Source organism: Ursus maritimus, unplaced genomic scaffold (genome assembly GCF_017311325.1).
Source record: "Ursus maritimus isolate PB19 unplaced genomic scaffold, ASM1731132v1 scaffold_25, whole genome shotgun sequence".
In the NCBI taxonomy this organism is placed as follows: Eukaryota; Metazoa; Chordata; class Mammalia; order Carnivora; family Ursidae; genus Ursus; species Ursus maritimus.
The window spans coordinates 14,173,117-14,187,894 of NW_024425008.1; the positions used below are offsets into that span (position 1 = coordinate 14,173,117).

Here is a 14,778-nt window from a genome sequence, read left to right on the forward strand (position 1 = left end):
ACTCAATAAGACAACCCAATTAAAAAATGGACAGGGGTGCCTGGTGGCTCAGTCAGTTAAGTGTCCGACTCTTGATGTCTGCTCAGGTCATGGGACTAAGCCCCACATTGGACTCCATACTGGGTGCAGAGCCTGCTTAAGATTCTCTCTCTCCCTCTCCCTGTTGCCAGCCCTACCCCCCCTAAAAAATATGGACAAAAGATTTGAATATTTATCAAAGACATGCAAATGACCAATAAGCATATGAAAAAAATGCTCTACATCATTAGTCATGAGGAAAATGCAAATTGAATCCATAATGATACACCACTTCACACCCACTAGAATGGCTACAATCAAACGTCAATAGGGGGGCACCTGGCAGGCTCAGCTGGAAGAGTATGTAACTCTTGATGTCAGGGTCAGGAGTTTGAACCCACACTGGGTGTAGAGATTACTAAAAAAATAAATTAAAAAAAAATGGAGTCAATAACAAGTGTTAGAGAAGGCGAGAAGGTAAAATGGTACAACCCCTTTGAATTTTTTTTTTCAAGATTTTATTTATTTATTTGACAGAGAGACAGCCAGCGAGAGAGGGAACACAAGCAGGGGGAGTGGGAGAGGAAGAAGCAGGCTCCCAGCAGGGATGTATGCAAATCACTTGTCAATAAAACTGCTATAAAAAGTAAAGTCTTCTAATACATTCGAATATGGGATTTTTAAAAAAGATTTTTATTTTATAGAGAGCGAGTGAGCGAGCAGGCACACATGAGCTGGGGGAGGGGCAGAAGGAGAGAGAATCCTCAAGCAGATTCCCTGCTGAGCGCAGGCGGAGCCAGACAAGGAGCTCAGTCCCAAGACCCTGAGATCATGACCTGAGCCGAAACTAAGAGTCAGATGCTTATCCCACTGAACCACCACGCACCCCTCGAATATGGGATTATTTAAACAACTCAACAAACTATGTAGAGCTATTCTAGCTTAGATACTATGAAGATTGAAATGATCGAGTCAGTAGTCTCTTAAAAGAGAGTGTCTTATAAAAAGATGGCTCAAACCCAGAGACTTCTTTTTTTAAGTGTCTATAAAATCTGTTTCTAAGTTAGTTATATTAATTATAATGAACATCAGCTTTATAACACAAGAATAATGATTACTAATTACACTTTAGTTTGGTGATAACAATCTTTGTAATTCTTCTAGCCATCGCAATTTTATTCATTTACATGGCAAAAAAGAAAACCTCTTGTCCCAACTGACTGAAAGCTGAAAGTACTGTGGGATAAATACGCACTAGCTAAATCTAAATTCCAAAAACAAGAAATAGGAGCAATTCTTTAAATACAACCAAATGCTGTCAATTCTCAAATTTTTTCTTCCTTCCTTCCTTCCTTCCTTCCTTCCTTCCTTCCTCCCTCCCTCCCTCCCTCCCTCCTTCCCTCCCTCCCTTTCTTTTTTAATTTAAGTAAGTTCTGTGTGTTAGGAGTTAGGTGGACACAGGTAATCAGAGCCAGGGTCCCCAACAAGAAAGCAAAAAGCCAGAACAGCTAAGACAGAACTGCACTAGCATCCTGTTTTGCAGCTTAGACAAGACCACAAGAGCACCCTGTCTAGCAGCTTTTGCAAAAATGGCTTTTGCACAACATCTTGAAACAAAACAATTAACCATAAAACATCGGTCACTATCACTTAGTCTCCAAATGTCAGCCCACAAGATCACCAACACGTGAACTATAACCTGCTCGGTGGACGAGTGCATGACCAAAGCCCTGATTGGTACACCTTAGCAGCCAATCCACAGGGGCCCACACTCAGGATGCTTAAGATAGTTTTGTGAAAGAGTTTATAAAAACCCCTACACTTAGAAGCTCAAAGGGCAACCCTCTTGGGTCCCCTCCCTCTTTGGGAGCTCTGTACTACTACTGCTCAATAAACTTTGCTTTGCAGCCTGCCACTCTGTCTGGTCTATCTCTTCATTCTTCAAAGTGGCGGGACCAAAAACTGTAGGCACTAAAGGGACAAAAATCCTGTAACAAATGCCTAAAGTGGGGCTTGAACTCATGACCTTAAGATCAAGAGCCGCATGCTCTGACTGAGTCAGCTGGGTGTCCCAAATCACCATTACTTATCTGCATTCCTGTCTCTTAACTAGTCATTCTGCTTCTATGATTGCCCCTTACGGACTCTCCTCAACTCAGTAGCCAGATGCTTTTAAAAGTTAAACTGGCTCTACTACTCTTCTACTCAAGGTCCTCCAATGGCTTTCAATTCCATGCAGAGTGAAAGGCCAAGCACTTGCATTGGCTACAGCCCACCAAGTCTGTTCTCTCTGCCCACCTCAATAACTTCTCCTGACACCCTTCAGCTGGCCCACTCCACATCAGTTAGATAGCTTTCTTTGCTGTTCCCTGAACACACCAATCACAATGCCATTGTACCTGCTATTTAGCAAAATTTCCCATTTAGAGGTGATCCTACTGAAAGAAGATTATCTGATAATGACAATTGGGTAAAAACATCTTAATTGAAATGATTCAGATTTTTTTTATATGTAGGAATAATGAAATCCAGAGAAGTTAAATAATTTATCCAAAGTTATGCAGCAATTTAGTGGCAAAGCCTGGTTTCAATTCTAAGTTGCAAAGTCTACTGACTTATGATTGTATAAACAAAAAGCTGTAAAAATGAAGGAGATTCTGACATGTTACAACTTGGATGAAATTCAAGCACATTATACTAGGTGAAATAAGCCAATTACAAATGGAAAACTACCAGATGATGCCACTTACATGAAGTACCAGAGTAGTCAGAGACAGAAAACAGAATGATAGTTGTAAGGTAGTTATTATTTACTGGGTACGAGTTTCAGTTTTGAAAGATAAGAAGCGTTCTAGAAATGGGCAGTAGTGACAGTTGTACCACAGTATGAACGTAGCTAATACCACTGAAATGGTGAAGATGGTTAGACTTACAAATGGTTACGATGGTAAATTTTATGTTATGTGTAGTTTACCACAAGGCTTTTAAAAATATTTTATTTAAATTTTAAGTTAGTTAACCTACAGTGAAATATTGCTTTCAGGAGCAGAGTTCAGTGATTCATCACTTACAGACAACACCCAGTGCTCTTCACAACAAGTGCCCTCCTTAATCTCCATCACCCATCTAGCCATAAGTCTTTTTAAAAGTCAGTACGTGAAAAATAACTTACATTTTATGCTGGCACTCATGCTTAATGGAACCGAGCAGTCTACTGCAGCTGAAAGAAAAAAATCAGCTGTTTAATAATATTCCTAATAGTTATAAATGACAAATATCAGATGTGGAAAGCACAAAAAGTTCCAGAATTTGCAGTTCCTTGTTTTGATTTTTTATGGTACTTCTAGAGATGAAAAATATAATACCCTTGATAAAAAATATACTGGTTGGGATTAATAGCTCATTGGATACTACAGAAGGAAGTATTAGTGAACTTGAAAACATAGCAATATAAACTATTCAAAATGAAACAGAGTAAATAAAGATTGGAAAATAAATGCACAGAGCATGACTGACCTTACCTACCTCTGTCATGCACTTAGCATACCTGTAATTGGGAGTCCCAAAACAAGCTCCCCCCAAAAAGGCAAAATAAGAGGCCCTACACTACTTGATTTCAAAACTTACTGTAATGCTACAGTAATTAAGGCAGTATGGTATTTTTTTTAAAGATTTAATTTATTTATTTGAGACGGTGCAGGGGGAGAGCAAGCACAATCAGGGGCAGAGGCAAGCAGAAAGAGAAGCACGCTTGCCACTGAGCAAGGAGCCCGATGTGGGGCTTGATCCCAGGACCCTGAGATCATGACCAGAGCTAAAGGCAGCTGCTTAACCTACTGAGCCACCCAGGTGCCCAAGGCAGGATGGTATTATAATAAAGATAGACATATAAGATCTAGAACAGAACCGTGAAGCCCAGAAATTTACCCTCAAATACGGGTCAGCTGTCTTTCAAAACCTGCCAAGGCAATTAATTCAACACAGAAAAGACAATCTCTTCAACAAATGTTACTGGGAATATTTGGATATTCAGAGGCAAAAAACCGATATATCATATATAAAACTCACTCAGAATGGATCACAAACTTAAATGTAGGAGCTAAAACTTACACTTTTAGAAGAAAACACATAAGAAAATCTTAGTGACCTAAGATTAGGAAAAGATTTCTTAAACAGGATATGAAAAATATAAACTATTAAAACAAATGAAAAGCTGAACTTGATTTCACATGTCACAAAATACAATTTTTCTTTAGATTTCTCAGGCATTTAAAATATAAATTTCATAAAATGCGAACTAAAATGTAAAAACTTAGCTCTTCGAATGAGAAAACAAAAAATTTTTAGAAGACATTAGTGAAAACCTGGTGAAATTCAAATAAGATCTGTAGTTAATAGTATTCTATCCATATTCAGTTGCTAGTTTAAATAACTGTACTGTGGTTATGAAAGATTTTAACATTAGGGAAAGCTGGGTGAAGGGTTTCTGTGACACCATATTATTTTTGCAACTTTTCTGTAAGTCTAAAATTATTTCATAATAAAAATTTTAAAAAGAAAAGATAAGTCTTGGACTGGGAGAAAATGTATCTGATACAGGATCTGTATTTAATATACAAAGAACTCTCAAAATTTAATATTAAGAAACAACTTATTTAAAAAAATGGGCAAAAGATCTGAACAGATATTTCACCAAAGAAGATTTACAGATAGCAAATAAGCACAAGTAAAGTTGCTCAACATCATTACGCATTAGGGAAATACAAGCTAAAACCCTGATGAGTGACCTGTATCTGCGCTAGGCTGGCTGCAGGACTGCCAAAGGAAGTGTGGTGAGAATGTGGAAGTGAGAGAAACACACAGTGGCATCACTCTGGAAAACAGGCAGTTTCTTATAAAGTTAAACGTACTTACCATTTTACCCCACTATTCCACTCCTAGGGATACATTTATCGGAGTGAAAAGGAAGCACATGTTCAAAGATTGTATGCGAATGTTTACAGCAGCTTTATTCCTAATGGCCAAAATTGAGCCAAAACAAAGCAAATATCCACGAACTGATGAATTCATAAGCAAATTGTGGTATATTCATTGAATGGAAAACTACTTAACAATAAAAAGGAAGAACTACGGATGTACATACCAACATGGATTAGTCTCCAGAGCATCAGCTAATTGAAAGGAGCCAGACACAAAATGATACACACTCTATGATTCCATTTAAATGAAATTGTAGAAAAGGCAAAACTATAGTGATAGAAAGCAGATCAGTGGTTGCTAGGGATTGGGGGAAGAGACTGATTGCAAAGGACTAGGGACTTTTTAGGGTGATGGGAATGTTCTATATCAGGGGTCAGTGAATGTTTTTTGCAAAGGGACAGATGGTGAATTCTTCAGGCTTTACAGAGTGATTATGGCCTCTGTCACAACTAGTCCACTCTGCACATTAGTGCAAAAGCCACCATAGACAATATATCCAAGAATAAACATGATTGTGTTTATTTATGGACAATGAAATTTGAATTTCATGTGACTTTCACATGTTACAAAATATTGTTCTTTTGATTTTTTTCCTGACCATTTAAAAACATAAATATAAAGATCATTCTTAGTTCAAGAGCTGTACAAAAATAGGTGGCAGGAGGCTTTGGCCTACGAGCTGTAGTTAGCCAATCCCTGTTATAGAATGATTGTTGTGGTGATTATACAAATGTATGTATGTTCCAAAACACTTAACTGTATACTTAAAATAAGAACATTTTATTCTATATGTTATTATCTCAATAAAGCAACAAAAAAGAAAAAAGTAGTAGCTGGCATCTGTTTTGTACAATTTCTATAGTAGATTTGAAAATAAAAAAGCAGATTATAAACTTTTATTATATTAAGATCAATATCTAAACACAAAAATGTATTACATGTAACACAGGTAAAATGAAATAATGTAGTTATTATACAAATAAATATAAAATATAGTTGATAAAAATGGCATTCTAAATTTTCTACATATGAAAGTTAGAGTTAACAGTTGATATCTCACCACACCAACACGAATCCATTTATATATAATGTATTCATTTTTGCTACAGATTTATCTTAATTAGAAGTGAAGCTGAGGGTTTAAATTGGGTATAGAAAGTTCACATTTGCACATTTTTTACCTTTGGCTGAAAGGATTTTATTATAGTGAACAGCCATGTGATTCTTGACCAGGTGGAGAGTACTTAGTCTGAGAGAGGAGGAGTCAGTGCAAAAAGCTAAAAATTAAAACATATTTAATCATTATATATTTAGAATTAATATAAAAATCATCACGAGATAAACAAGATACTGATTATTAAGCTCATTTTTATAAAATGTTCTGAAAATTAACCATGGACATACTGACATATCTGTGGTGCTGAATATGTCCTAGCCTTAATCTTCTTCCACTGGTAACTGACAAGCTATTGACTATTTGGGTTCAAACCTTTCTAAGACTGAGAGTTTGGGAACAGATTCTAGAATATAATATATCTTTATATTTACAAAACTGTTTCTTATTGACAGGCCTCAATCTCATAACGAAAAATGTTTAGCCACTTGCCTGATTATAAAATAATGTTAGCACTGTTAATAGCTGAATAAATCAAACAAATTTGAAACTCTAAAATACTATGCAAAGATTCTTTTCTGAGAGGCAACTTCTAATTTTACACCTGAAACCACCATCAGTTTACTGCACTCTTCTTGAATTAATAAGACTATCTTAAGACAAATACAGTCACATAGAAATTCCATGACATTAAACTTTTCAATCTCATCTAAACTGTTTAAATCTTAGAAATTTATGTAAGTATAAATGTATAAAATGTAAATAAATGTAGGCATAACTTTTAAACATTAAAAACCGATTTTGAGAATACATACATATAGTTCAAAAAAATCAACAGCTAAAACAGTTTCATATAAAGACTGAAAAATAAGTGAATTTCCTGCCATGACCCCTAGCCTCCCCTCCCAGAAGTATACTCTGCTACTATTTTTATTCATTCTTCTAAGGAAATTCTATGCATAATACAAGGATATACAAAAATTATAAGCTTGATACTATTACTACTATTAAAGTTTATTGAATAGGTACCATGCATGCATTGTTCTAAGTTCTTAACATGTAAACACTCATTTAGTCATTATTATCACCATTTAATAGAAATGGAAACTTAGGCAGAGAGATGTGAATAAGGTCTTCAAGGTCCCACAGCTGATAAAGGACGCAGTTTAGATGTGAACCCAGCCAGCCTCCTACTTAGATCTACTAAACCTATACCAGCTCCGCAATAAATCCTTAAAAAAAAGTTAGCAAACTACTTATTGCTGTTCATTCAGCTTTTCTAATGTATGTATACATCTAGTTTTAAATTTTTAGTTAAAAATAATTTTTCAACATTTATGACTCTGATCTATGTGTACATATACTTTATTACAAGAAATAAGTTAATTGAAAATGTGATCCTTCTTTCACTTTTAGAGGAACCAGTATCAAAGATTTTTCATGTAAATAAGGAGAAAAAGACGTCCAATTATTTTGCCTTAAAAAACCCAGAGTTTAAATTTTGAAGCTATAATTATAAAAATATATTTTAAGTTCACATTAAAAATTTAAAGGCTTTAAGATGTGAAAATATAGAAAATACAGATTTCTTTTTCATAGAATTTAGAAATCCAGTTGGAAAAGTAAAATCATAGGTGTTTACTCCTGATACAAAATGCATTTTTCAAGTGCTCTTTTTCTCTGCACAGCTTTTCCTTTTCAGTGCAAGTGTCTTTAAAAACCTCCTAATCACCATTTTACCAAGGAAGGTGTGCGGGAAGCCAGGGTGGTCTGCCAGCATAGAGGAGAGCAGGGCTGGAACTGCAGCAGGGAGCAGGAGGTGGCCAGGGCCACATCCTGGGCACAACACTAGTTTGAAAGGATGGCTTCCTAAATTCCCTCATCTCAAGAATTCCTATAATATTTAATTGTAATTAACAATATGAAGTTCAATACTGATTAAATGAAGTAATTTTTCATCATGTTCTATAATTTACAAAGGAAACAAACACTCAACCTTTCAACACATAATCTTTTACCACTTAAATACCTCACTTACCATTACTTTTGGTGCTCAAGTGTCCTTTAAACAGGCATGGTGGACCGTATCTGGGAAGGACAGAGGTTGCTCTGACTTTTAACAAAAAAATATAGATTAGGATAAATGAAACACAACTTGTACAAAAACAATAATATTGAATATTTTAAAATAATAAATATATCTTTGATTTTAACTATCAGAATTATTTAAAATCTTATTCAATCAGCAATGATACAACAAAAATTCTGCTGTAAAGATAAAAGGCTTTCTCTTTTAAGAAAATAAGTTGTTTTCAGAAAAGCTGTGCCCTGAGACTTCAATTTCACTGGATAAAATGAAAAATACCTCAATTATGTTATTTGATATATATTAATTTTATTCTGTACACACTGACCTACCAGATTTTTTAATGATTTGGAGATAGAGGAAACTGAGGTTTTGAGTTAATACATATGTATAAACCATTTCAGTTAATCATAAGTAAGTCTGTTCTTAAAAATAATTTTAAGAAAGTAATCCTCTCACAAAATAGTTTAGTAAATTAGAAATTATATAATATAATGTTACTATGTATAAAATAAATATATAAAAATGTCAGAATCAGAACTTAAATTAAAAGATGTCTTAAGGTTCATCTCCTTCATCCCCTTGTTTGGATCTTTACTATCTCTCCTAAAATCAGTATCTCATCTTTCAGACCAGAGGGATTATCAGGAAATTAGATATATACCTCATTACAAAATTAATTTCCCTCCCCCAAAAGTGGATTGTTTTGAGGGGTAACCTTCAAGATAAGAAGGCTGAGTTACAGAGTTTAATGGAATTTAACATGCAAAATATGAATAGTGTATCCTTAAGACACGTTTTAAGAGGGTAAAATGGTCAGTCTGCTATCAGGTGGGCTGCTAAAAGCTAAAAAGGTCTAGAAGGAACACAAAGTCTGGATGAAATATGGATGATTAAAAACAGAAAGGTAACTAAAATCCAGGACCAGAGAACAAAGCCTTCTAGAACAGACTAAAGTAAAAAATACTTGAGATCTGATTATCTGAGAAGATCCTTCTCTATCACAGTCCAGAGAGCAGGAAGGAAAAAAATTAACTTATTATTTAGGACAAGAGAGGTCAAGGTGATACCATTTGAGTTAGTAATGATAGTCATGAAATTAGCATAGTTTGTTTCTACCAGGAAAGAAGGGGATCTGAGACCTAAACACACAAAAGCAAAATGACCAACAAAACCTCTCCAGCAAACCTTGTTTCTCTGGAGGAAAACAAAGTGTTTCACATTTTGCCTGCTCAGAATCCACTGACCCTTTATCTGGAAATAGGACCTCAACTTGCACTTGGGGAGCCACTCTTCCCTCACTTTTAGCCCAAGTAATTCAAGTAGAGCTTATTCTACTGTTCAGGGGTGGGCATATAATCCAAATCTGACCAGTTATGTTCAGTGAATCAGGAATAACTATGTGATCCAAGTCCAGTCAATGAGATGCAATCCTGGGACTTTTACTGGAACTATTAGGAAAGAGATACTCTCTCTACTGGGCTGGAGCCCAGTGTAAAGACAGAAATAAGTCTGGCACTCCTGGTGGCCATCTTGTACCATACAGGGAACCTGTCTGAGAATGAAGCCTACAAAGAGAAAGGGAAGAGAGAAAGATTCCTGGTGATTTCACTTGAGTCCCTAGATCTAATCAGGTTTGATGTTACTAGATGTTTCTTTACAGGAGCTAAAAATTCTCTAAACCAGTTTGAACTGGGTTTCTTCACTTGTAGTCAAAAGCTAATTTATTGAATACTAACTGTGCCAGGCAGGTACCGTTCTAAGCACTTGGTAGCTATAAATTCATTTAATCCTTACAACAATTTTATGAGATAGGTATTATCATTATCCCCATTTTATATGAAGCACAAAGAGGTAAGGCATGTACTTTGCTCAAGACTACACAACAATTATGTGTAATAGACTCAGATTTTGGATCTGAATCCAGGGTAACTTGATAAATATTGTATGTTCTGACTGTTCTTCCGACCAGCCATTTCTCCACCTCTCTTCCTTTCTTGGACCTCCCTATTCCCTGAGACAATATTGAAATTAGGCCAATTAGGGGCGCCTGGGTAGCGCAGTCGTTAAGCGTCTGCCTTCGGCTCAGGGTGTGATCCCGGCGTTCTGGGATCGAGTCCCACATCGAGCTCCTCCGCTGGGAGCCTGCTTCTTCCTCTCCCACTCCCCTGCTGCTGGCTGTCTCTCTGTCAAATAAATAAATAAAATCTTTAAAAAAATATATATGAAATTAGGCCAATTAATAATCCTACAACGGCCTCTAAGTGTTCAAGTGAAAGGAACAGTTGCATGCATCTCATTTTAAATCAAGTTAGAAATGATTAAGCTTAGTGAGGAAGGCATGCTGACAGGTAAGACATGTCAAATCTAGGACCCTTGTGTCAAACACTTAGGCAAGTTATACATGCAAAGGAAAAGTTCTTGAAGGAAATTAAAAGTGCTATTCCAGGAAACACATAAGTGGTAAGAAAGTGAAATAGCCTTATTGTTGACATGTAGAAAGTTTTAGTGGTCTGGATAAAAGATTAAACCAGCTATAACATTCCCTTAAAACAAAGCCTAATCCTAAAAAACAAAAAAACAAAAACAAAAACAAAAACAAAAAACGCAAAGCCTAATCCAGAGCATATATATCTATATATCCCAATTCTCTTCATTTCTATGAAGGCTGAGAGAGGTAAGAAAGCTGCAGAAGAAAAGTCTGAAGCTAGCAGGGATTGGTTCATGAGGCTTAAGGAAAAGAAGCCATCTCTATAACATAAAAGTATAAGGTGAAGCAGCAAGTTAACCAGAAGATCTAGCTAAGATAATTAATAAAGGTGGCTACACTAACCAGATTTGCAGTGTAGATGAAACAGCTTTATACTGGAAGAAGATGCCATCTGGGACTTTCATAGCCTCAGAGGAGAAGTCAATGCCTGGGTTTAATGCTTCCAAGAACAGGGTGACTCTTGTTAGGGGCTAATGTGTAGCTGCTGACTTTAAGCTGGAGCCAATGCTACTTACCATTTTGAAAATCCTAGGGCCCTGAAGAATTATGCTAAATCTACTGCGCCAGTGCTCTATGAATGGAAAAATAATGCCCACATGACGGCACATCTGTTTACAACACAGTCTAATGAATAGGTTATGGTGTTGTTTGTTTGTTTTGTTTTGTTTTGTGTCTCTGGGTGGGCTCAATGGGTATTTTAGGCTTACTGTTGAGGCCTACTGCTCAGAAAAAGATTACTTTCAAAATATTACTGTTCATTGACAATGTACCTGGTCACCCAAGAGCTCTGATGGAGATGTACAATGAGATTACTGTTCTGTTTTCATGTCTGCTAACACAATATCCATTCTGTAGCCCATGGGTCAAGGAGTAATTTCAACTTTCAAGTCTCATTATTTAAGAAATACATTTCATAAGGCTATAGCTGTCATTCCACTGATGGATCACGGCAAAGTATACTGAAAACCTTCTGGAAAGGATTCACCATTCTAGATGCCTTTAAGAATATTTGTGATTTGTAGGAAGAAGTCACAATACCAACATTAATATGAATTTGGGAGAAACTGATTCCAACCCTCATGGATGACTGAGGGGTTCAAGACTTCAGTGGAGGAAGTACCTGCAGATGTGCCAGAAATAACAAGAGAACTAGAATTAGAAGTAGAACCTGAAGATGTGACTGAATTGCTGCAAACTCACAATAAAACTTGAACGGATGAGGAGTTGCTTCTTTTTTTTTTTTTTTTTTAAAGATTTTATTTATTCATTCGACAGAGAGATAGAGACAGCCAGCGAGAGAGGGAACACAAGCAGGGGGAGTGGGAGAGGAAGAAGCAGGCTCCCAGCGGAGGAGCCTGATGTGGGGCTCGATCCCGTAACACCAGGATCACGCCCTGAGCCGAAGGCAGACGCTTAACGACTGAGCCACCCAGGCGCTCCAGGAGTTGCTTCTTAAACACAAGCAACGAAAGTGGTTTCTTGAGATGGAATCTATTCCTGGTAAAGATGCCGTGAAGATCATTGAAACAACAACAAAGGATTTAGAATACTACATAAACTTAGCTGATAGAATTAACTCCAGTTTTGAAAGAAGCTCTCCTGTGGGTAAATGCTGTCAAACACATGCTACACATGCTACAGAGAAACCACTCATGGTCAATCGATGCGGCAAACTTCAATGTTGTCTTCTCTTCTCCCCTCCCCTCTTCCCTCTCCTCCCCTGTCCTCTTTCCTCCCTTCTCCTCTTTCCTCTCCCCTCTCCTTTTCCTTTTTTTCTTCCCTTTCTTTTCTTTCTTTCTGATTTCATTTTTAAAAGTAATCACTACACCCAGCGTGGGCCTCAAACTCACACCCCGAGATCAAGAGTCACATGCTCCACTGACTGAGCATGACAGGCACCCCCAACGTTGTTTCATTTTAAGAACTTGTCATAGTCACCCCAATGGTCAGCAACCGTGACCCAGACCAGTCAGCAGCCATCAACACTGCTGCAAGACCCTCCACCAGCAAAAAGATTACTACTTGCTGAAAGCTCAGATAATGGTTAGCATTTTTTATCAATAAAGTATTTTTAAATGAGGGCACATACATTTTTTCTTAGACATAATGTTATTGCATACTTAATAGATTACAGTGTAGGGCAAACACAACTTTTATATACACTGGGAAACCAAAATATTCATTTGACTCACTTTATTGAGATATTTGCTTTATTGCAGAATGGATTCTGCATTATCGCTGACATATGCCAGTGTACTTGAAATTTTACATACATCCTTTCCCATACTCCCACCTCTGCCATGGGATAGTAAGAAACAATGGCTTTAGGGTTGCACATTCCTCATCTGGAATATAAAGGCTGTTCTGCCACTTACTGTGACCTTGGCAAGTTATTTACGATCTCTTAGTTTATTTGCTGTGAAATGAGGATAATACCTATCAAGAGATAATTTGAGAATCATTTCTGGTACACAGCAAGTGTAGCTTATGTTGCAAAATTTCTAAAAACCATAAAGGCATGCTGGTTTGCTTTTTCTGGGATTTAGGTTGATAGAGTGTCAGAATATACAGTTTGCTCTCAATGGATAGTAATCTCCTATACTCAGAACAGCAATTATTTTGACCAATGATTACATAATAAAGGCACACTCGTATTCAAAGCAAGACTTATTGCAAGGAACCACCTAGCAGCTTGGTTTAAAGATACTTTTAAAAGTGATAATTGGGAGGGAGAGGATCTGGAGATGACTTTATCTGGCTTGAGGCAAGAACTCTACTTGCTCAGAAAATATGAAAATGCAAATTATTTGGATTGAGCCAGTTCATGGAGATTTAAAGTTATATGGCCCTAAGAGTTCCACCCTGATGTCCACTTGACCCAGACAGTATTCAGCAAAGGGCAGGTGTACACACACAGCGATTATGGATTAGTCCTTTGCCACTAAAACTATAGCCAGTAACAATGTATCATTTGGAAGCTTATTAGAAATGCAAAATCTCAGCGCCCACCAGACCTACTGAATCATAATCTGCATTTTAACATGATTCCCAGGGGATTCCTATTCACATTAAAGTTAGAGAATCCCTGAGGTACTTGTTTTGTGGGGAGGGAGGTGGTTACAGAAAGAAGACTTTGTATTTACTGATTACTTAAAATATGCCAGGAGTTAAATATTATCTGCATTTGATTTTCAAGAACTCTGACATGGATGTTTTACTGCCACATTCCAGAGATGAGGAAACTGGGTGTCGCCCTTGAGGAGAGCAGGGGGGCTTGATCTGGGGCTCTGGGAGGTCTGACTCCAAAGACCAAATTTAGTTCCTCTGCCTCGGAGTCACCGAGGTACAAAAGGCTGCATGCCCCCGAGTTCAGGCGACCAGGGTTCTAGCAGTCAGGGCCACAAATTCTGAGCAAGGAGGGCCCCTGTTGTGCGCAGGGTAACACCTGGGTCAACAGTGGCGACTGAACAGGGCTACCCGCGCACCCGCGACCCGCATCCCGGAGCTCAGGCCCGGAGCAAGGGCCGGCGCGAGGCGGCCGGCACCGCGAGAGCTCCCTTTACCTCTTCGGCTGCCATCCATGCTTAGTTTCTCTTGCAGCCGCCGTGGGGACACGTTGGGACCCCTTCGGTCCTTCCCCGGGCCGGGCCAGGCCCCGCAGCAGAGGATTGGCGCGCGGGAGCCGGCGCGAGGCCGCAGCTGCTGGAGACCGTCGCCAGGCCCGTTGCTAAGTGCCGGGACCAAGGCGCTGGGATTGTGACGTCATGGCGCAGGGACGTGCTCTTCTGCAGCCCCGCCCCCGGGGGGGTACCCGGAGGGACGCGGGGAGCAGTTGAGGATGGGGGCCCTGGGCGGGGAAAATATCCCGAACATCTGTCTGTGGCTCCGGGATCCTGCCAGTCGTCCACAGAGCGGCCTCCTGTCAGGAGCCAAGTCACCAGCACCTGGCAGGTCTTGTCCCTTGCGGGAAGAGCAGGAGACAATGTGGCCTTGTCTGGCATCCACGTCTCCTGGGTCCCGGAAAAAAAATCAAACGCAAATGTTGGTTGAGGTCAGGGTAACATTTAACCAGGTCCAAATAGTTAAATT

At 38.2% G+C, this 14,778-nt stretch overlaps 1 protein-coding gene across 4 annotated transcripts in view; it reads right to left on the reverse strand.

Moving 5' to 3' along the window:
• SPATA7 (spermatogenesis associated 7) overlaps positions 1-14,425 on the reverse strand; it is a 29,621-nt gene extending 15,196 nt beyond the window's left edge. Inside the window, exons 1-4 of one of the 4 annotated variants that reach the window (XM_040641572.1) lie at positions 14,253-14,425; positions 8,151-8,225; positions 6,180-6,275; positions 3,191-3,238 (exon numbers count right to left, since the gene is read on the reverse strand). In XM_040641572.1, coding sequence (XP_040497506.1) covers positions 3,191-3,238; positions 6,180-6,275; positions 8,151-8,225; positions 14,253-14,271 — 238 coding nt within the window. In that variant the 5' untranslated portion in view covers positions 14,272-14,425. The remainder of the gene's footprint in view (positions 1-3,190; positions 3,239-6,179; positions 6,276-8,150; positions 8,226-14,252) is intronic. The other 3 variants (XM_040641573.1, XM_040641574.1, XM_040641575.1) reach the window with 3 other exon arrangements.
• Between the last annotated feature and the right edge of the window lie 353 nt (positions 14,426-14,778).